This window comes from Falco punctatus (genome assembly GCF_963210335.1).
Source record: "Falco punctatus genome assembly, chromosome: 4".
NCBI classification, from domain to species: Eukaryota; Metazoa; Chordata; class Aves; order Falconiformes; family Falconidae; genus Falco; species Falco punctatus.
This window is the reverse complement of record NC_137583.1, coordinates 39,554,408-39,574,707: the sequence shown is the minus strand read 5'-3', so window position 1 is coordinate 39,574,707 and position 20,300 is coordinate 39,554,408. Positions and strand designations below refer to the sequence as shown.

The 20,300-nt window shown below is 44.1% G+C and overlaps 2 protein-coding genes across 10 annotated transcripts in view; one reads left to right on the top strand and one right to left on the bottom strand.

The window, feature by feature from the left end:
- The first annotated feature begins 1,679 nt into the window (after positions 1 to 1,679).
- Positions 1,680 to 20,186, top strand: MPG (N-methylpurine DNA glycosylase). Of its 9 annotated transcripts, XM_080384567.1 has the most exons (8): positions 1,680 to 1,881; positions 2,987 to 3,059; positions 3,535 to 3,684; positions 4,452 to 4,565; positions 8,186 to 8,328; positions 8,998 to 9,223; positions 12,626 to 12,830; positions 19,652 to 20,186. In XM_080384567.1, the coding sequence occupies exons 6-8, from the start codon at positions 8,999 to 9,001 to the stop codon at positions 20,044 to 20,046; spliced, it is 825 nt and encodes a 274-aa protein (XP_080240693.1). In that variant the 5' UTR covers positions 1,680 to 1,881; positions 2,987 to 3,059; positions 3,535 to 3,684; positions 4,452 to 4,565; positions 8,186 to 8,328; position 8,998; the 3' UTR covers positions 20,047 to 20,186. The 9 variants fall into 9 exon arrangements, with proteins under 9 accessions (XP_080240693.1, XP_080240690.1, XP_080240689.1 ...); XM_080384564.1 differs by lacking the exon at positions 8,186 to 8,328 and having other exon boundaries at positions 1,687 to 1,881; positions 3,007 to 3,055; positions 3,607 to 3,684; XM_080384563.1 differs by lacking the exon at positions 8,186 to 8,328 and having other exon boundaries at positions 1,687 to 1,881; positions 3,007 to 3,055.
- Positions 15,748 to 20,300, bottom strand: part of NPRL3 (NPR3 like, GATOR1 complex subunit) — a 51,284-nt gene continuing 46,731 nt past the window's right edge. The window contains exon 16 of the transcript XR_013927657.1: positions 15,748 to 18,041. The gene's annotated coding sequence lies outside the window, so the exon portion shown is untranslated. The remainder of the gene's footprint in view (positions 18,042 to 20,300) is intronic.

Below are 20,300 nucleotides of genomic sequence, written 5' to 3'. Positions count from 1 at the left end.
CAAGTTTTTGCCCAGTAGGGAGGGAAACTAATCTTCTCAAACAGAGCAGCTTTTACAGGAGGCTATTTTAGGTGTTGATTCTGTAACACTCAGTTATTGGACCAATGGAGAACAGGGTATATGCTGTAGCTTGGAGCAATTCACATTCCTCAGGTGCTAAAGGCTTTAAATACTTCCTTTGGGCATGAAATAGATCTGCTGTCAAAGAAGCCAGCATTCCTGACAGTGCCTGTCCCACAGACTCCCACAGGAGAAAGTCTGCAGAGCTGAACTAGTCTGACCCCAGGAAATCCTTCCTACATATCTTATTCTTGCTTAGCTTCTCCTTTAATTCTCAGAATTTGCTGAAAGGCCAGTTTGATGTTTGGTTATCTTCCTTTTCACGCACTTTCTTGGTCCTCCTCTTTTATATTAATACCACATTAAAGCCAGGATGTGAACCATGCAAGTCAGGAAGTCCAAGATGCTCTTTTGGTGACACTCACTCAGTTGGCAGTAATTTTTAGGAACTTCTTTTGGTGTCCTGGCTAGTAACACCAACAGCTGATTTCAGACTGGAGCTAAGCACATTTATGCAGCCAGTTGGCAATATCTCTCCAGAGAATCCTAACTCTTGTGAGCTTATCTTTGTCCATTGCAACTCCAAAAATCATACAGAGATCTCCAATTAAAGTATTGGTAACTTCCCAGATGTATGCATGTTTCCTTCCCTTTTTTTTTACACCACTACAGCAGCAGTACTATCATGTTTTACAATAATGATTTAAGGGCTTTTCAGTGCATTCTTGGTGTTGCTTTGGGTTCCAAAGTACCTTAGCTGTTTCTTCATGGGCAAAAAGAATGAGTATCATGTAACAGGCACTGAATTTGCTCCATTCATGGCTGGTTTGGGTTTTTTTTTACATCTTCTTAAACAGGAAGAGTAAAAATTAGAAATTCTGGATTTGAGTCAGGATTTACAGGAATGTCAAAGCTTTTTATATGGCTTACTCACATTCAAGCTTACCACTGGACTGTTGATCTCGTTTCTGCCTCCATAAGAACACTCGTACACTTGGCTGCACCCCCAAAGCTGTTGATGTCACTGATAAATGTTAGTCATTTATCCTTCATCTTTGCAAATTCACGAATGGGGGGCACACCAAGTGCTCCTTCTCTGCATCACTGGCTCCCAGCTGCTGCTGTCCTAGCTAGTGCTAGCCTGGAATCGGTATTTTAGTATGCAAAAGGGAATAAATCGATTCCAATCCATCACATTTTCCCTCATACCTTTTGTCCAACTGCTTGTTTATGAATCAACAGCCCTCACTGCATGTCTACAGAAAGTTGTGAGGTAAACTGTTTTTGGACCATACCATCTGGTTAAAAGCTGAAGCAGAGTATTTTTTTCTTCAGGCCAGGTATTTGTTACTCAGGGAACGGAGGGGATAATTAACGCAGCTCTCTACAGAGCCAGCTTGTGACCATTTGTATTCATCGGAATGTGTATTTTTTTCAGAATATGGTTAATATGAAACAGCAAGGAGCACGGAGTGGATGCTGACAACGAAGGAGAGTTCAAAGGCAGCCTCCGGAGGATCTGCGATCCAGCAAGCAGGAGGTACTAGCAGAGAGAAAAGGCTGTAAACCCATCTGCCTGCGGCCCGCCGCCATCTACAGAGCAAGGCCTCAGGGAAAGGCACAACCTCCACCCCCGCTCCAGCCGCCCCGCACCTCCCCCGGCACCTCAGGCCCGCCTCCCCTCCCGCCGCGCCGGGCCCGACCCACAGGCGAGCTCCCGGCTTCCGCCGGGCCTCCGGGCAGCGTCTGCCCGCGCCCCCCCGCGGCGGCTGCGGCCTGGGCAGGAAAGCGGCCGGCGGCGGCGCGGGGAGGCCCCGGCAGGTGCGTGTGTGGCGGGGCCGGGGCGGGCGCTGGGCCGGGGCAGCGTGAGGGAGCTCCGGCTGCAAATGGCGGCCTCCGGGGCACAGACCCGGTGGCGGCGGCCTCCGGCACCGCTCGCCGCGCTCCGCAAGGCCGGCCGGGCCTAGCGGCGCGTAGCGAGCAGTGCCGGAGGCCGCCGCCTCTCGGAGGCCTGACTGGCTTGAAAAGACACGAGCGTGTTAATTACTGTGTAAAAATAATTTACTCGTAGGCTCTGCTTAGCGCCAGGTTAACCAGTTAAGAGCAGAATTTCTGCTACATGCTTCCTAGTGGGAAAAGCTCTGAGGGGGCCTGCATTTCCCTCACGGCTGTCAGCCCTAGTTGTTGCCTGCATGTGGAGATGACCTGTTCTAACACTGCAGTAACTGTTTTATATATGTTGTGAGTCAAAGATATTGTAAAGACTATGAAATGAACTAAGGAAAAGGTAACATCCCCATTTTCTGACTACGAGGGGATGGAAAGAGGCATGCAATCAGCTGATTAAATAAGGTGTACAAATGCACTTCAAATAAGGTTGCGCTGTGGTTTCCTAGCTCTCGTGCCACTTCTGCAGAAAGCTTCCTTTGCTATTTTCGTACATAACTAACTAAACAGCTTACAAAATTGGTAATACATACTGGAGAGGTCTTGGGAGAAGGGTGGTTTTGCAGTGAAGCGCTCAAAGAGCAGCTGTTGTCCAGATGTGTCACAAAAGTGGTATGGTTGGGACCCTGTAAGGAGGAAAAATAGCCAGACTATAGAGATGTGCTAAAAAAACCTGTTTTGAAAAAAAACCCGAGGCTTTTCTAAATAAGATTGCCATGGTAGAAACAAGGCTGCAGTGGCATGACTGGAGCGCCTTTGTACTCTAACAGTTCAAATCAGTGTCTGACTCAGATTTCCACAGCCTCTACAAGGCAGCAGTGGTTTGCTGGTTTCCTGGAAGTATCTTTTTGTAGAAGAGACTTTAGCTTTTGTTCCCCTGTTACATCATAAGTGTTTTGTCTCACTTGCCATTAGCAAGCTATTGTCATATACAGCATATTATCCAAAGCAGTGTGGGGAAATCATCCTTTCTCCTCAGATTCTTCTTTGTTTATATAGGGCCTGAAGGCTTTATTCTAGTGTTTCGAAGTTGGCCACCACTTTCATGGTGGGTATCTCATCAGCTATTTGTCTTCACCTGGGTTTACACTCGTTATCTTTGCAGACTGTCATCTGTTGAGGCTTTGATCCCTTGTTCTGTTTTCTTACTATAACTGTTTAACAGTGTGTGGTAATGGAATGCGAAGTACACACGAATAGTTTCTCTGTAACAAGGATATACTGTGCAGATTAATTCTGAATCACTAAATGTAGGACAAGCCTCTCCTCTGGTTGAGAATAGAAGAAAGGGACCTTGCTAAGAAGTAAGGCTCATAGCATGTGCATTGAATCAGTCCCAATTTCATCACCTGCAGCAGCACCTTAGCTGTTCCTGAGCCTGTCTCATGACTGATTACAGTGTGGCTGTGATTCCCTACACATGGTTTTGGAGCACTCACGTTGTTTGTGCAGAGCATGAATGCTAAGGCCTGCCTTTGTGTAGCTTGGCCTGCAATAATCTGTTCTCTTCCTCTCTTTAAGTCAAAGACTTCTGATAGGGCTTCATGTAGTCCACCTTTGTGAAACTGGATGTGGAGCAGTTTCTTTTTCTGAATCTAGGGCTGACTTCTCAGGAGGAGGTGTGAGAACCCTCTGCTTCCATGCTCATGTGGGGAGCAGCTCCAGGATCATTTGCAGGTAAGTCTTTGCATCTTTGCTATTTGTGTATTTCTTCCTAGTCTTTTGAGTTACTGGTACTGCAGGAGGAACTCAGAAGGGGGATGTTTGAGAGCAGTTTTCCTTTTTGTCAGTGCATTAACAAAGGCTTTGGTGAAACATCTTTCGTCATTGAGTCCAATCCCCATGCCAGAACTAAATTATTTCTCATGCAGTGTTAAGATTTGGGGAAGGAACATGTTTCCTAGTCATTTTATAAGATGGCTACCTAAGACTTTAGTTGTAACTAGTTCTGTATCTCCTTATAGCTCTTTTGATATACTTCACAAATCAGGAGTGTTCTCGCTGCTCTCATATAGGTGGAAAATAGTAAGAGTTAGAGCTCTTGGATGATTAGGCAAATATACCCAACATACATTTGCTACAAGTAATGTAGACATAAAGAAAAAAATCTGAACTGGAGATGATTTTGAATCCTTGTGTCCATTTCCTGATCAGTGTTTGTGGCTGCTGTAAATGCTGGCTTGGTTAACTTGCATCTCAGGAGGCTGAGCTAGCTAACATCCATTGTTAGTAGTCTATTTAACTTGTTTGTTTTCATTTTAATATGCAAGTTTGGCACTCAGTTAAAAATAGGAGCTAGAATGTTGGGGAGAGAAAAAACAGAACAAAACAAAGTGGTTTAAGAGAGTCAACTGAAATAGAGCACAGTTTTGCTGTGAAGGCTTTTTGAGTTTTTAATGACTTTTCATCACTCTTGCTCATTTTATCTTCCTTGTTCTTTACAGAAGGATGAGGAAGCTTCTTTCCAGAAAGCTCAAGATGTTCAGTAGGCAGTAGGAGCAAGGACTGGAATTGCAAGAATGATGTCTTGCAGGAAATGACATCCCCAGCACTCTAAGGTGAACAAACCCATTCATTTTGCCATACTTCTGAGGTATTAGTGGGATTGCATGTAGCATCAAAGTCTGTCTGTGGAGAAATTGACTTAATATTTATAGTTATGCTGTATTGGCTCCTGCTTGCACTTTTCTTTCAAGCAGGTTTTTTTTTTTTTTTTGCCTGCTTCTCACTGTTGTCCGGGAAGCTATATGTAATTAACTTACTTCTGGTTACTAATAGATTAGGTTAGACAGGAAATCCTTCTTGCTGAGAACTCATTGAAGGATCTGGCTTAAAATTAAGCATCTGTGTAAGAGGTTATGGAACAAATAGACCACAGGCCGGAATAAGTTGCCAAATCAGATGAAGCCCCCAGGGACAGTGCTGCTAATGATGGTCTCACCAGCAAATGTGTCACTACTTTTTAAAGAGGGTTCTAGGGGAAACCTGTAGACCTCAGACCTGAAACTTTGACCACCGCCAACTGAATGAGTAGAAAATACAGCGAGGTAGAATTACTGGACACCTGCATAAATATTATATAGTAGGGAAAAGCCAACATGACTTTTGTAATGGAAAGTCATGCCTTCAAAAACTGTTGGAATTCTCTGAAGGTGAATCTAGATAAGCGTGTTGAGAAGTCTGGCTTACAGTCTGTACTCAGATTTCAGGAAGGTTTCAAACAGGAGCCCTCACCTGAGTAGCCCTTGACATAATAATGGAGTTCCCTGTCATAAATAAACAGTTGGTGCAAAGATAAGAAAGAGGATGTGAGTAAATGAGTAGCTCTCATGGTGGCTGGAGGTCACCATTGGGGTGCCCCAGGGATGTTTTGTAAATGACGTGGAAAAACAATGTTTTCAGCTGGCTTTACCTTATTTGAGGTGGTAAAGAAGAGGGCTGAGGGTGGTGAATTGCAAATGTAAACTGATTCATGTGGGTGGGGAGCAGTCCTAATTTCACACACAAAATGAGTGACTCCTTGGAGCTGTAATGACTAATTCTGTGGAGCTTTCTTGATCAGTAAAATCTGTTTGGATAGTTTCACACAGGCTCAGGGAAGACTGCATAAGCTCACCGTGACTAAGTACACAGAAACAGTGCCTGATTCAGGAGTTTCTGGTCTAAAGACATGAAGGATGTGCGGAAATGCACTGCGTGCTTATTCTGTCCTTCCTTAGGCTCCTGCTTTTGACCTGTGCCGGAGAGCAGGATACAGGGAGTAGTGTCCTTTAGTCTGACCCAGTGCTGACCATTCATATATTCCCACATAAAATCCATATAACTGGGAATTGGAATGAGGGATTGTCTCTCCAGAAGTGGCAATTTGTTCTCATGTACGCTTCTTCATTATGCTATCAGAAAGATACATGTGCGTGAGGAAGACCTTGCAGCTGCAGGTACTTGGACCTTTGAGCCACAAGTACAGGCAATTTACTAGTGGGACTTTTTTTTTTTCTTTTACCTCATTTTAGTGAAAGCTCATTAAATGCCTAAGGAAATACCTACAAATGCAGTCTTATTGGTAGGATTAAAGCAGCCTGTGTTGTGCCACGTGGCTGTATTTTATACAGATTTTCAATGTCTTTCTAATTCTGGCTTGCAGGGTCCCTAAACACTTGCCTGAGACTAGCCCAGCAGCCCTGAACACTTTAGGCACTTGTGAAAAGGCTTTGTCAACTCTTGACCTTTCTTTTCTGACTTCCAGGCTTATTTTTGTGCATGTGTATACACATGTTTAACAACTTGTAGCTAGTTTGGTCAAAACAGGATTAGTAAAAAGCGATTAAACCCACAGCTGATTCTTATTTGAGGCACCGAAGTAGAGCTTGTTTACTATACAAGCAAGAAAATCTAGCTAGGAATGCAGAGTTGCAGAGTTTGTAACTTACACATGAAGAGATCGTGTCTCTTGCTTCCCAGACACGCAGGGCTTGGGTACTTGGTATATGCTATCTTCTGCAGTGTGCTTTTTCATAGGCAAGAAGGGATTTGTGTATACCAACAACATCCTTTATAGAAAGTGTTGATAGGCTTTGGGGCATGGAATTTTATGTTTCATATCTTGGTATGATCAAGCAGGGAGACAAAGGGTAGACTGGGATTTTTCTGCATTTCTGAGATGGTATTGCAGTCCTGTTGTTCTGTGTCTTTGCTTTTTAAAGCAATCACGTTTCTGTATGTGACCCATTTCTCATGACTGTAAGGCAGTTTCCTACTGCTCTTTCTAATGACAGTTGAAGATGCTGAGATCTGTCTAGCATTAGCCCATAGCAATGAAATTACAAGTGCCCAGAGGCTGCCAGTATAACATTTACATGAGCGCACTTTCAGCTTTTAAGAATTGCTTAATTGAAAATGCAGTAGGTGCCAGGCAACTTAGATCTTGTTTCTGATGTCGCATTCCATAAGAGCACAAATTACCAAATGAGTTAATGCTCTACTCAAATTGGCCATGTTTTCAGCATGTCTTTATGTGTGGCTGGTGAACTGGAAGTTCCAGTTAATACTGTCAGAGAAATCGGGAGGTACTGTCTTCAGTGTGAAGCATTCCCTTGACTGAGTCTTTTAGAGGGCCAGTCTGGTATGGAGAAGTGTTCCTCCTCCATCCCTTCCTTCCTGCAACCGTTTTTCTTATTCTCACCCTTTCTCCTAGACAGGCCTCTCATTTGCAAAGGCTGCCAGGCAGTTTTGTCTGAGGCAGGCTGGCGACTTCCATCAAAATTTTTAAGAATTTCTACTAGGAAAAAAGCCACAGTTCAGAGCAGAATACCTGGCATGGAGCTGGCTATTCTATGGCAAGTCTCTGACATCACTGAATTATTGCAATAGGTAGTTAGATGTTTAGAAAAAAAGTAAGAACATCCCGCCTCTCTGCCAGTCGTGCCAATGTGAGGTTTTTTGCTGCCTATTTTTATATGTTTGTGTCTGGATTCTTCTGAAGTGAAATGTAACACTGTTGGGGAATTGGCACTTGTGATTCAGAGTGTAGCAATGCTGAATTTGTTTCAGTGTAGTTCAAAGAAACTATTGCTGGTGGATCTTCTTTTGTAAGAAGTGTCAGAGCAAGATAAGGATTGTTTGTGGTGGTGGAAGTTTTTGCAGTCATCTTTAAAAGCTGATGATCTGGTAAAAAATGAGTGGGAAAAGCTGATTAATTATGTGTATACTTCCCCTGCAGGTTCAGCTATATACAGGATTCTTTCTGTGTTTCTAATTGTGTATGGTATTGAACCTTTGGGTTTTTCTCTTATATCTACATGTTGTTGGATTTCAGAACTGATGAGGTGTCTTCTAAAACCTGGTGTCTTTGCATTCTCCTAAGAGCCCTTTTTTTGCAGCTGGCACTTTCCAAATGTAGTGCCAATGGGTGAATTTTAAAAGTCTGGTTCAGGTTTTCAGGTATTCGGTATAGGTAAAGTACATTTGGCCAATGTTTTCATAGCCTTTTGTATAAAAAAAGCATCTCCAGCAGTGCTCCAGCTGGGAGATGGTCTTTTGCTAGACCAATAGAAAACTGCAAATTGTTCTTGAGTTCAAGCTAATGATGCACTGCTAGTGGTATGATCTCCGCCTCCAAGATCTCTTAGCCTATTTCAGAGTGCTTTATACAGTGAATAAGTTTGTTCCTGTTTGACAGGTATAAGGGCTGCGGCACAGAAACATTAACTTTTTGAAACTCACGTGGTAAATTGGTGACAAACATAGAAGAACAATCGCAGGTTACATAGTTATCTAAAATACATAACCGTTGACTGGAACAGGCTATTCTTCATCTTTCTGGTAGGTTGAATTTAAAGCTTATTTTATGGAGATTCCAGCGTAAACATTTCTAGAGCACGATAAACAAGTTTGTCACTGTGACTCTAAATAGGGCATCTCCCAACTCCAATGTTCTGTGTCCTGTGGAGTTTTAGATTCTCATCCAGTTACATTACTGTTTAAGTCGATCGATATATGACTTCTGTGGCCTTTTTGAGCCAGCACAGTTTTTGAGATGGTTGTTTCCTTTTATTTTTTTTTTTTTCCCCTGGCTGCTCAACAGATTACGTTAGTTCTAGGTAAAAGGTGTATAGGACTAGTTCATCTTTGTTTTCAGTTTTTGAATTTCCAAACCTAAGAGCAAAATTACTTTTACCGCTCAGTGGAGCAGAGTTGATTTTTAACTGCAGTCCTTAAAAGATGAATGCTCAAACGGTAGTTTTCTGTTTGCTTATCAGTAAAGCCCAATATTTTCCCAGCCTGATGTAGACACAACTATATGTGTCACCTGCTTCTGTAGTTTGCCTAGGTTGTCCAATTAGTGATAGCTTTCAGACTCCTTGTTGTGGAGAGATGTGTAAAAAAAACCAAAAAAAACCAAAAAAACCAAAACCACCCAAAGAGTTTGTGGGAATTCATTACTTTCAAATAAGCTTTATATTACTAATTATGTTTATATCAATTTTCTAGAATGATGCCAAGAAAAAGAAAGCTGTTGGCTCAATTAAGTGCTCTCCAAAGCAACTCCAGCTTCCCTCCGTTTGATGCCTTGGAGAACCTGAATGCTACGCCTGATGGGGATTCTTCTCCAAAAAGCAGCAAATACTTTGCAATAGAGAAAAAAAATACTTCCCGACTAGAAGCAGATTTCTTCAACCAGCCCTGTATTAGTCTGGCCAAGTCTTTTCTGGGACAGGTAAGATGTAAACTGACATTACTGTACTGGAGCATGTGCTAGCTAATAACCTAGTGTAAAAGGATGAAGTTCTCTTTTGCCATTTGACTCCAGGGCTTTGCTATTTTAGGAATACAGCTCTCATTCCTTCTCTTGTTAAGTGCAGTGGAATTTAAAGACTAGTAGCCAAATCTATTTTGGATGAAGTCAGAGGAGTAATTTTTCATATTTAGTTTACTGTCACATTTCAGAATTAGTATTTTGTGGAGTTTTTCTCCCTTTTTTCTGGTCTACTGAAATATACTTTGATGTTTGTGGCGTGAAGATTCTTTCAAGGCCCATTATTTTCTCTTCAGGTATGCCTGTATTTGGTCTTGGCTCTTGCTTATCCCAGTGGGAAGTAATGCTCTGCAGTCAGCAGCATCTCCTCTGCCTCCATTTACTATCTTGTGATGCTAACAGTGTGGCAGGCCCTTGGCCTTTCTTGACCAGTATCATAGTGTACTCGAGTATTTAATTCTTCTGCAACTTTAGCAGACTGCTTGGTACTTTCTTGTATGCTGTCCCATATGCTTTGAAAGCTGTATGTCATACTGCCTGCTTTTATTTTTTTCTGTTCTGAATAACTTGATATTGTCAGTACACATGGTGAGCTCTCTAATGATCACTTTTCTGAGGTTATTAACACAAATACACAAGGCAGAACAGGTCCTAGTGTGTGTGGAGACATCTAGGATTCCACAGTCCCACGGTTAAGCTGTCTTCACTCCAAAACGTGCTTTTCCTATCTTTTGTTTCTGAGTTTTCAAGCCATTGCTTGTTCACAAAAAGACCTTCTCCCTTACTGAAACTTTGAGGAATCTTTGGGCCTTGCTGAAAGCCTTTGGAAATCAGAGTAGGGGAGTTAAAATGTCTCTTCTGCTTAGAGAGTCCTTCAAAAAAGTCTTCTGCTGTTTCCATGGGAGGGAGTTCTTCCAGTGTTTTCCGTATTAGAAGTTCCAGTCAGGGATCTCCTAAATGCAATTGCAAAATGTTTTTTTAGTTTCACTCCTACGGTCTTATCTTCTCTGAGTCTTTTTTTATACCTTTATTGTCTGTAGGGTGAACAGACTCTCTGGGTTCTCATTGGTTTAGATAACTTCAGGAATTTGTTCCACAAACTGTTGGTTTTGGCCTGTCTTCCTGTGTCTAGCTTTTTTCTAAAAAAAAAAATAAATAAAATTCTAGGGATATTGTCTTGCTTGCCATTGCTGTGCTTTTTAACCCTGCTGGGTTTTTTTGGGGGTCTGTCTTAACCTCTCTCTGATTAAGTCATGTGTGTTTGCTATCTTTATAGACATCCTGCTAGAGGCTTGCCTTTCCAGCTTTAACCTTTGGCTGCCTCTGTAAGTTCTTCCTAACAAGCTTCCTCACTTTATGTAGTTTTCCCTTTTTGCTGGTAAGCAGAACTCTGAGAGGTTATTTTTGGACCTTAATACTTGTGGAAGGACACCGAATTTCATGGTCATGATACAAAGTTGTTTTTCAGAAAACTATGGATTTTGCTCTCAGTTTGAGACTTTAGTCTTGTGAGATCCCTGATTACTCACTCTGCAAAGCATTTGATGGTGTCTAAAAAAACATAGCCTGTGTTCTGTCCTACTGTGGTATTTACTTGGCCTACATGAGGATACCTGAAGTCTCCCAGTAATGATGGATTTTTTTTCTGTCTTAATGAGCATTATTTTGATGTCTTAATGACATCCTTATGCATTCAGTTACCCTGGGCAGATGATATTTTAGTCCTAATGGTCTATACTTTTCCTGTTCAGGCCTAGAATTACAAGCCAGGCAATTTCTATCTTGATTTTACATTTTCCTTAAAATATAACCCCCAGTCTCCCATGACCCAGTCTATTCTCTTAATTTTTTTTAATTATAACAGTAATGGTAATTTAAGGTTTCATTCATTATCTTCATTCTACTGAATTTTGGAGGTGCCTGGTATATTAATATTGTTTACCTCAAACATGATACTGGAGTTCTTGGAAACAAAAAAAATACCCCAAAACATGCACGCAGTAAATGGCCTCTCAAAAAGAACTGTCATAACACCAAGATACACCCTTAATGAGAAATAAAACCCTCAATAAACAGTTTACTGTGACGTGTTGTGAATGATCACCATTTTTTAACTGTTTCAACTGTATTTGTTGTGTCTGAAGAGTCGGGGAAATGCCTGCATGCTTTTAAAAATCATAACCTAACCATGAACGCTTCATCGTATTGAAAGAGAAATGTGGCCACGTGGGTGTGCTTTTGGGGTGTTTACAGGCAGTTGCTAGACACCAGTGCTTTTCTAAGGGCACTGCAGTTTTCATAACAATAATAAACTGATAGTTTTCAACAATTTGAGAAGAGCTGTAGGGAAACACTGCTATACCAGAGTTGCAACATTTGAAACAGACTTCTGGAGCACCCATACTGAATCGGGTCAATAACTGCATTAGCAATCCAGCACAAACATATCTTAGGAATTAAGCTTTGTTTCTTGAAGGTCATTTTTTAATAGCTGGTTTTCAAACATGAAAGGGCTGAATACAGAATAATTGAACTGATTGCTGTTGCCTAAATGAGACTATACTGCAGTATTTTTTAAACATACAATAGGTAAAATAAAAAGTTTAGAAATCAGATCAAACAACAAAAAGCTTTATATGAAGTTTAGTGATTGTTTTATTTTTTAAAGAGAATCTTTTCACTGTCATGGGGTTTTTTCCCCTGCATCTGCTTTGTTTTATTTAAGGAGGTACCAGCAGCAAGAAACACACTGTAATAACAAAGATCTGTTGTCTGCCTGAAGCCAATTCCCAGCTCTCCTGCACTGTCCCTCTCTGTGGTGCAGAAAGTACAGAAATAGCATTGATAACTCACTCTGGTCATGATTATCTTTATGGTTAGGGGCTAGGACTTGTTTGAAGCATCTCTATGGAGAGAGCAACTCTCTAATTGTAGCAGTCCTTGTGCCACTGTCATATTTCTTCTGACCTAAAGAATGTACATTCATGGTGCTTCAAGGTTAATATTGGTGGTGCTTTTTTGCCTTAAACCTGGTGGATTGGGGTGAAAGATACAGAAAATAAAGCCAACTCTGTGGACTCTATATAGGATCATAAACTCGTTCTTTATGATACTGCCACATCTAGACATGCCAGCTGTTTTGTGGGGTGAATGACAGGTAGGAACTTCTTGTACTGGGCTGTGGCCTGGATGGTAGGAGCTGAAAAAGTTCACATTGGCTTACAGAGTGGACTGCTAGATGGAGAGGAGAGTATGTAGTGCTATCAAGTCCTTTTTTTCTGACGACTTCGTTTCCACAGCTCTTGCACTCTGGTTATTTTGTACAGAGGGTTGCTAACTGATGCACTCTGACCTCTCTTTCAGATTTTAGTTCGGAAACTTCCTGATGGCAGAGAACTCTGGGGGAGGATTGTTGAAACAGAAGCTTATCTGGGTGGGGAAGATGAAGCTTCCCACTCGAAAGGTGGGAAGCAAACTCAACGAAATGCGGCAATGTTCATGAAACCAGGAACTCTGTACGTGTATCAGATCTATGGGATTTATTTCTGCGTGAATGTTTCCAGCCAAGGTAAGTTAAGGTTGAAAGAGGTTTAATGCCTATAGCATAGGGCCGATATTTCAAGCTACGCTTGCCATATTGCAGTCATTTATGGGCTCCCTCTGTGCTCTGAAATCAGTGACGTGCTGTCACAACCTTTCCTTGGGGACCCGGGTTTTGCCATTGCGAACAGTGTGTAACTGTGGGCAGGCAGCGTATTGGCTTCCAGCGTTACAAGCAGGGCCTGTCTCCAGCTGCACAGAGACCACCCCAGTGGGGCTGCGCTCCCAGCCATGAGCTGTGTGAGCCCTTCAGGCGCAGGAGGAAACACTGATAGGATGGAGCTTTCAGGTTTGCTGACCTGGGCTGCTGCCTTACTCATGTGATTCAGGGAACTTTGTTCCTTGAAAGTGGTGATGCAGAAGTAAATTTGCCGTCTAATGACAGCTTAAATCTTGGTGTCTGTTGTCATGACAAGAAACTCTTGTGTCTCCTACCTTTATCTTCAGAAGCTGTAAATATTGGGGAAAACAAAAAAAGCCTGAGATGTCCTAAGCTTAAGCAAGGAGTCAGTGTAGGAGTGTTTTAGCTGCTTTGCTGTATCTTAAAACTAAGAAAACCCACCCCCCAAATGAAAATACCCAGACTTACAGAAGCTTCAAACTTCTTTTATTATTCTTGAGATAAGATAATCAACCCTAATCAAATTATCCTGGAATTCCCTGAGACTCTTCTTCCACAGCTCCTCTTAATGTGCAAGTGTTACTTCTATAAATTTGGGGGTTTTTTCCCTTCCTGTAAAAATGACAATATTTGCCTTGCAGTAAAGCTATTGGTTAATTAGACACCTTGAAATGGCAGCAGGTATTTCTTAGATAAATACTCGTTTTGCTAGAAAAAAATGTCAAAAATAATTTATTTTCTTTTTAGCCATTTCAAAGGTACAGCTTAAAAATCCCTGCTGCTTGTATATTCCTAAGTGGAAAGCAAATGTAACAGTAACCATTAATGCTCAGGTTTTGGCCTTTGGACAGGAGCCAAGCAGAACTGCCAGGTTATGCTGCGGGGGAAGAGTCTTGTCTTTCTAAATGGAGGTCTGGAGTCTGGTGGATGAACACATGTGAATTTCATTATATTGTCTCTGCCAAATCTCTTCAGATAATGAAAGCAGAATGGTTCATTATTCAGGATGGGATTCTTAGTGTTTGAAATATTAGGAATAATAATTTCTATTAAAAAAGAAAGATGCTTAGCCTTTGAATTCGAAGACTATTTCTTTGAAATTTATACTTTGGGAAATTTTCCCTTATATATTTGTTTAGTTTTGTAACAAATTAAAAGAGCTCACCGTTGTGATGGCTTTAGTTGCATTTCTTGTTACAAACTCTGTCTCCGTTAGCCTGTCACCTATGCAGCCATGCTGACACCAAGCCCAGCTGTCACTGCTAGCTTTGTCAGGACTGCACTTCAGTGAATAGCATAGTTGTGCGTGCTTTGTGTCGCAGGTGCATCTACATAAGTAGGATTTACTCCTTCAGTATATTTGCGCATGTGCAGAAGTTTTGAAAGGAAGAATGGGAAGAGGAATTGTACCCAAGATGTTTTTCTCATCTTAAACATAGATGGAGAAGAAACCTGTCCTGTTGTTTAGTCTGAGGGAAGGACTGGGGAAGTCTTTTGAGGTGGCAGTTACACACCTGGGTAGAAGGGAAGAGCATTTCCTCCTCTGGATATGGGACAGATCTTGAAAACTTTGTTTTGAATCTTGCTCTGCCTATATAGAAAACACAAGGAAATACTGGCAAAGAAAAAAAGCCTGTTGTGGCATTGCTCAGTCCTTCTTAGTAGCACAGGCCACGCTCTGCTTATAGCATGAACTTCTGATGTTACAGATTTCATCGTCTTTGTGCAGGGAATTTGATGCTAAATATCCAAGTACTTCAGGGTGTCCCTCAGAACGCTGTGAAAACTGAGTGACTGACCATGAGACCATAAAACATATGAACGTAATATTCCTGAAGGTGTTGCTTGGGAAGGGTGGACACAGGTTACTGAGAGAACACTAAATGCTTTTCCTTTTCAAAGGGCACGTCTCCAGTGATGTCCACCACTCTCATGGATTTTGGCAGTGGAATGATTACATCTGTTCCCATGTGTTATCTTCTGCCTCCTGGGATCTCTCATAGTCTCCCCTCAGCTGTCTTCCAAGCTGAAGGTTTCTAGTCTACTTAGTTATTCCTTCCTTAGGCTTTTGCTCCAAAGCCAGTCCGTAACTTTGATAGTCCCGGTCATCTGTCCCTGAATCTCTTCCAGTTTTATCTTTCTATAGGTGGAGGGAAGGAGCAGAACAAATCTAGACATGCACACAAATTTCAGGACAGCAGAGCAACTTACTTTATATATGAGTAGTTGGGGTTTACATCTGGGAATACCGTATGGCACTGCTGCAGCACGTGGGAGCAGTGGAGAAGGGGAAAGGTCTTTGGGAGTTCCCTGATGTCTTCAAACACACACGAATTTGTCTTTAGCCATTTCAATTTTGGCCTGGATGCATGTTAGCAAAGGTCATACTAATGACATGAGAATTAGGGGGAAAAGTGAGGTTGATTTGGAGAGAAATCAGTTCTAGAGATTTTCCAAATGACTCTTGAAAGATGTGTCTGTTTGGCCATCAGGCGGTTTGTATCAAAATACCGATGCAGTCATACACTGATTTTTAACAAAGCATTTATTTCTGGAGACTGTTGGCACAAGCACGTAGATTTAACTGAGATGTAGTGGGGGTTTAGGTTGTTTATTGCAGTTAGCACAAACTAATTCTTAGCTGGCTTAGATTACCTGGTTTTGTTATGTAGGCAAGTCCTTGTGCTGCTTAAATTACAGGATCCTTGTGGGAGGAAGGCAAGCAGTGCAGAGAACCACTATATCCTCTGACGTACTGGCGGTGACTGCTGTCCTGCTGCTTCTCAGACTCTTGAACTGAGTGACCGTAGAGCTGATTGGAACTGCTAGCTTAATGAAGGCAGCTGCCTTTTTACTGGAGAGAGATCAGAGTGCAGCACTGTCCCTGCGTTGTCTGTGCCTGCCACCTTGGCACAGATGCTGCACAGGGCTGTCCTGGACACATGCACTGTTGGGACCAGGCAAGCATGAATTGGACTGTTGCAGCAGGCTTTGTTTTTAAAAAGTAGTTTAACACTGACTTGAATTATGCTGAGGCTTTCTTGGTCCTTAAGTTGGGGATGTGAGGCCTATATGAGATGTACAAAGCTTTATATGCCACTCATACTTGCTTCTCTCTGCTCTTGTCAAGAATGGGATATGTGGCTCGTGAGACTGGCTCTTCAGAGATCTTGTTTCGATATGAAACCTCATAGCATTGTCTGTTCTAATACCAGGTGGAATAAACCTTCTCTTCTGTTTTCTATATTTGGCTTATACTAGACCTCAGGCTCAGCAGTATCTCCCGGGGATAGGAAAAGGTGTGTCACCAGCAGAGCTGTGCTGGTGGAGGTGCTTGGTAGAGCAGCTAGGAAAGCACAGACTTTACCTGGAGAGCTGCCACCACGGTGGTGTCCTCAGCAGTACATCCCCCGCTCGGCCTGACGCTGCCGACAGGAGCCCTTCGGCTGCAGCCTGCTGTTTTGCCACTTTGCTGGGGCACGAAGTTGTGGCTGTTAGCGTGTTCAGTCGAGTTCACTTAACTGTAATTTGTGTTTATAAAACCATAATGAGTTGAAGGGTGGGCTGAAATGGTTTTTCTCACTGACGAAGGGGAAATGTTTGTGCATATCACTGAAATAAAGCTGCACTGTGTGGGATTTTACTGTGAGAGGTCTTCCCTTTGGTGGGTCAAATGCTTCTACTGCCTGAAGCCACAGTGGGCATCACTACCTTGGTTTTTTTTGAGAAATCATAGATGACAGAGGAAGAATTTATAGAAAAAATACAACCAATGTCTTTCAGCATGCATGAATCCTACAGTGTATCCTGAGCAGCACAATAATCTTAGTACAAAGCTTTCCCTATGGTCAAGAGGGACGTTGGGCTTCCCTCACTTCAGGAGGAGGGTAAATGCCAGTCAGGCCTTTCGTTGACTTTACTGTGCTTTGTTTCTCTGGAATTTGCCAAGGTGTGTGTTTTGCTGCCAAACCTCAAAGAATAGCTTGTGAAATCAAGATCCCAGTGATGCTCTACAAAGGCCCAGAGTCACACTGTGTGGACTTCCCCCTAACTTTTGGATCCTAGACTAGGACTTTGAAGGAAGTGTTTCATGAGCAGTGAGTCAGACGGGTGGAGAGAGGAGAAAATTTTCTTCTCTCCAGTGGCCAGGAGCTGTTTCCAAGCATGGGAGCTGGAGCCCTTCCAGGGAAGGAGCACAAGCAGCACAGTAGGGGTGTGGGACTTCCCTATTGTTTTATGATTTCTAGCTGCTCAGGGAGAGAATTGGCCTCTGCCTTGTTGTTAGATCCCAGCTTTTAGCTCTGAAGGCTACTCGTTATATGGAGTGACTCCTGGGCATGGGAGGTAAGTACTTGGCATCTCTGGACTGGCACTGCTACTGACGGCGTGTCTGTGGCTCTGTCAGTGGCTGTGTCCATGTCAGGCAGATGCTTAAGTCAGATAACCCCTGAGAGCAAACTGCTGCAGGCTGCAGAGAGGGAGGAAGGCAGGCTGAAGCATTCTGGCCTGCAGGAGTTGAGTTGGAAGGATTCAGCTCCTTTTTGGTAGTTAAAATAAAACTTCTGATGTGTGAGTAAGCTCAGGAGGACCCGAACATCAGCCCAGGGGTGTGGGGAAAAATGGGGGCAGAGAAGGCAGCAGCTCATCGCGGCATCCGGGCGCTCTAATCCTGCCTGCTGTCGCCACCTCTTCCCAAAGCTCTTGTGGTGTTACTGTCACATTCAGGGGCTGCTGACTGTGAGCAGAGCACGGTGGCTGTGTCACACACTGCTAGGAAGAGCGTGAAAACTTCCTGGAGGAAACGCAGAAAGAGCAGCCAGAGACAGAAGTGCCAAGTACCCCCTGGCACGCCTCTGCTGATGCTGTGGGAGCACCTGCAGTTTCTCCGAGTGCTTGTCTCGCTTCACGTGAACTCCCAAGGGCTCTGTACAATTCAAGTGTAACCACAGGTTCCACTTGGATTTGTGATGGAGGAAAGCAAGTGGTGTAGATTGCGATTGCTCAGAATCCCACAGTTGTTCTGGCGAGTGAGGCAGCATCCCAATGCAAAGGCTGTTTCTTTGTGCATGGATAAAAAGCAGAATTAGGACATGGAACATGTTCTTAAAATCTAAAATGACCTTTGAGCTCTAAATTACTGTAGTACAGGGAAGCAGCTTTTGGCTGCCAGATTAACATCAATCCTCTTCCTTTGAGAAGGGAGTGCCTGGGAACAGATTGCTGACAGCTGTTGGAAATAAGACTGTTGACTTCACCGAGCTGCACCGAGGGCAGCGGGGGGCTCTGAGCAGGTTCAGGGCAACAGGCACACCTTGCAAAGCCAGAAATCGGGTCCTCAGCTGACAGGCTGAGGTTGGGAGCCCAGAAGGGTAATTTAGCGTGGGATTTGTACAAAATATGAGAGGGATTCTATTTTTGGAAATTGCGGGTCCTTAGGGATCTGTCAGTGCCTACAAAAAAAGCTTTCGCCAGGCGTGAGCATGGCTCCAGATGTTTGAGGCTGGAGAGGGAGAGGGGATTCTTGCGGAGCAGCATCAGCGAGCACGCAGACGCTGGGGGGAAGGAATGCCGTGGGCGGCCCGGCACAAGGGGTGCTGTGTGGGGCAGCACACAGCCCGCTTTACCAGGCTCTGACCTCGCCCACTCCGGGTCATGAGAAGACCTTCCTTTTGCTGTCCAGTGGAAAATGCCGAGGAAGTGTGTATGTCCCACTGGGGCTGGAGGCCTTTGTCACAGGGGCATGTCTGTGCTCAGAGCTGCGTCTTTGCTTCGCTGTCACCAAAATCAGGGAGGGCAGCTGGCTACAGCAGCTGTGTGGGGCTGGAGTTCCCCAAGGCTCCTGAGAGGGTGGCAAGTCCATTTGAGAAGACAACCTGTCACCTTTTCCGCTTTGAGTCATAGAAGGGTCTTACCCACTGAAGCAATGCTCCCAGGGCCACACAGACCCATCCTGTTCTGGGTCCCCATCCTGCGAGAGCTTCCCTGGCCCAGGGGTTGGCACTGCTCTCCGTGGTGGCCACACAGCTCCCCAAAGCTACGGCCACCCCACCTGCTGTCACACCTCCAGGCATGTGTTTGATTTGGCAGTGCCTGCAGCCAGGGCTCCCACAGCAGCGACAGCAGCTGCTCCCAGTGCCTGCAGCTCCTTCCCTGGTTTGTCTTTGTCCAGCCTAGCTCTGCAAGCTGCCTCTTTCTGCTGGCAGCATCTCTCATTCCTCTTCTCCTTTGTTAGCTGGAGTTCTTGTAATCAGTTTATTATAAATCCACTGGGTTTGGGAGCAGCTTTGGATAGCTGTGCCAAAACCTGAACCATATGTGTATTTATTCCTGAACATTGTGCTGACATAAGAAAAACCTCTTGCCCTCTGGCAAGCCTTGGAGCAGCAGCTAGACTTAGTAACATTAAGAAGTGGTACTGGGGAAGAGCAAGTCAGCACGGATCAGCAGAGGACACAGCTATGGGAACACTGGGCACTGAGAAGAGGGGAGGGAGCGCGCTGACCACAGGTGAGCAGCACTGGAAGGACAGACCCTGCGGTTGGGCGCTGCAGCCCATTCCCCGCTCCATCAGGCTCAGGGCTGAAGCACTCCTGCTGGCGGGGGGGCTGCAAGCTGAGATGTTCTTGACAAACAACCCTGTACTAACAAACACTTCTTGTTCTGCGCAGGGGAAGGGGCTGCGGTGTTACTTCGTTCTTTGGAACCTCTTCAGGGTTTAGATGCGATGAGAGAGCTACGCAGTGCCTCAAGGAAAGGCCTCCCAAAGCTGCTGAAGGACTGGCAGCTGTGCAACGGGCCCTCCAAGCTCTGCCAGGCGTTTGGGATTGATAAGGTGTTTGACCAAAGGGACCTGACTCAAGATGCAGCCATCTGGATGGTACCTGGACGTGACCTACCAGAGGAGCAGGACGTGGTAGCCACCACAAGGATCGGTATTGGCAACAGGGGAGAGTGGGCACAGAAACCGCTCAGGTTTTATTTACGAGGGAATAGATTTGTGAGTGTTGTAGACAAGAAAATGGAGAAAGAGATGGTGGCAATGGGAAACCTCCCTTGCAGCTGACAAGCCTTGCCAGTGTGCCACTGACCAGGACTCGAGGTGTGCGCTGTACGATAGCCTCAGGCTAGGTCCTGGCAGCAGCTGGGGCAGCCGTGGGGGCTTGGAGGTTTTTAACAATAAATGTACTTTATCACAATGAACAAGGCCCAGTGGAATGTTTGTGGGGCAGCCCAGCGTGGGTCTCCCAGTCAGAACTGAGGTTGGTTTTGGATGTTGAGGGCCACTTTCTCCCTTGCCAGCAGATCCAGGCTTAACTA

What these genes read in the sequence shown, in the direction of transcription:
- MPG (XM_080384567.1), top strand. Translation starts at nt 8,999, where the DNA reads ATGATGCCAAGAAAAAGAAAGCTGTTGGCTCAATTAAGTGCTCTCCAA. An exon ending in CCAAGTCTTTTCTGGGACAG is followed by an intron (nt 9,224 to 12,625) that starts GTAAGATGTAAA and finishes CCTCTCTTTCAG; the next exon opens with ATTTTAGTTCGGAAACTTCC. An exon ending in CGTGAATGTTTCCAGCCAAG is followed by an intron (nt 12,831 to 19,651) that starts GTAAGTTAAGGT and finishes TGTTCTGCGCAG; the next exon opens with GGGAAGGGGCTGCGGTGTTA.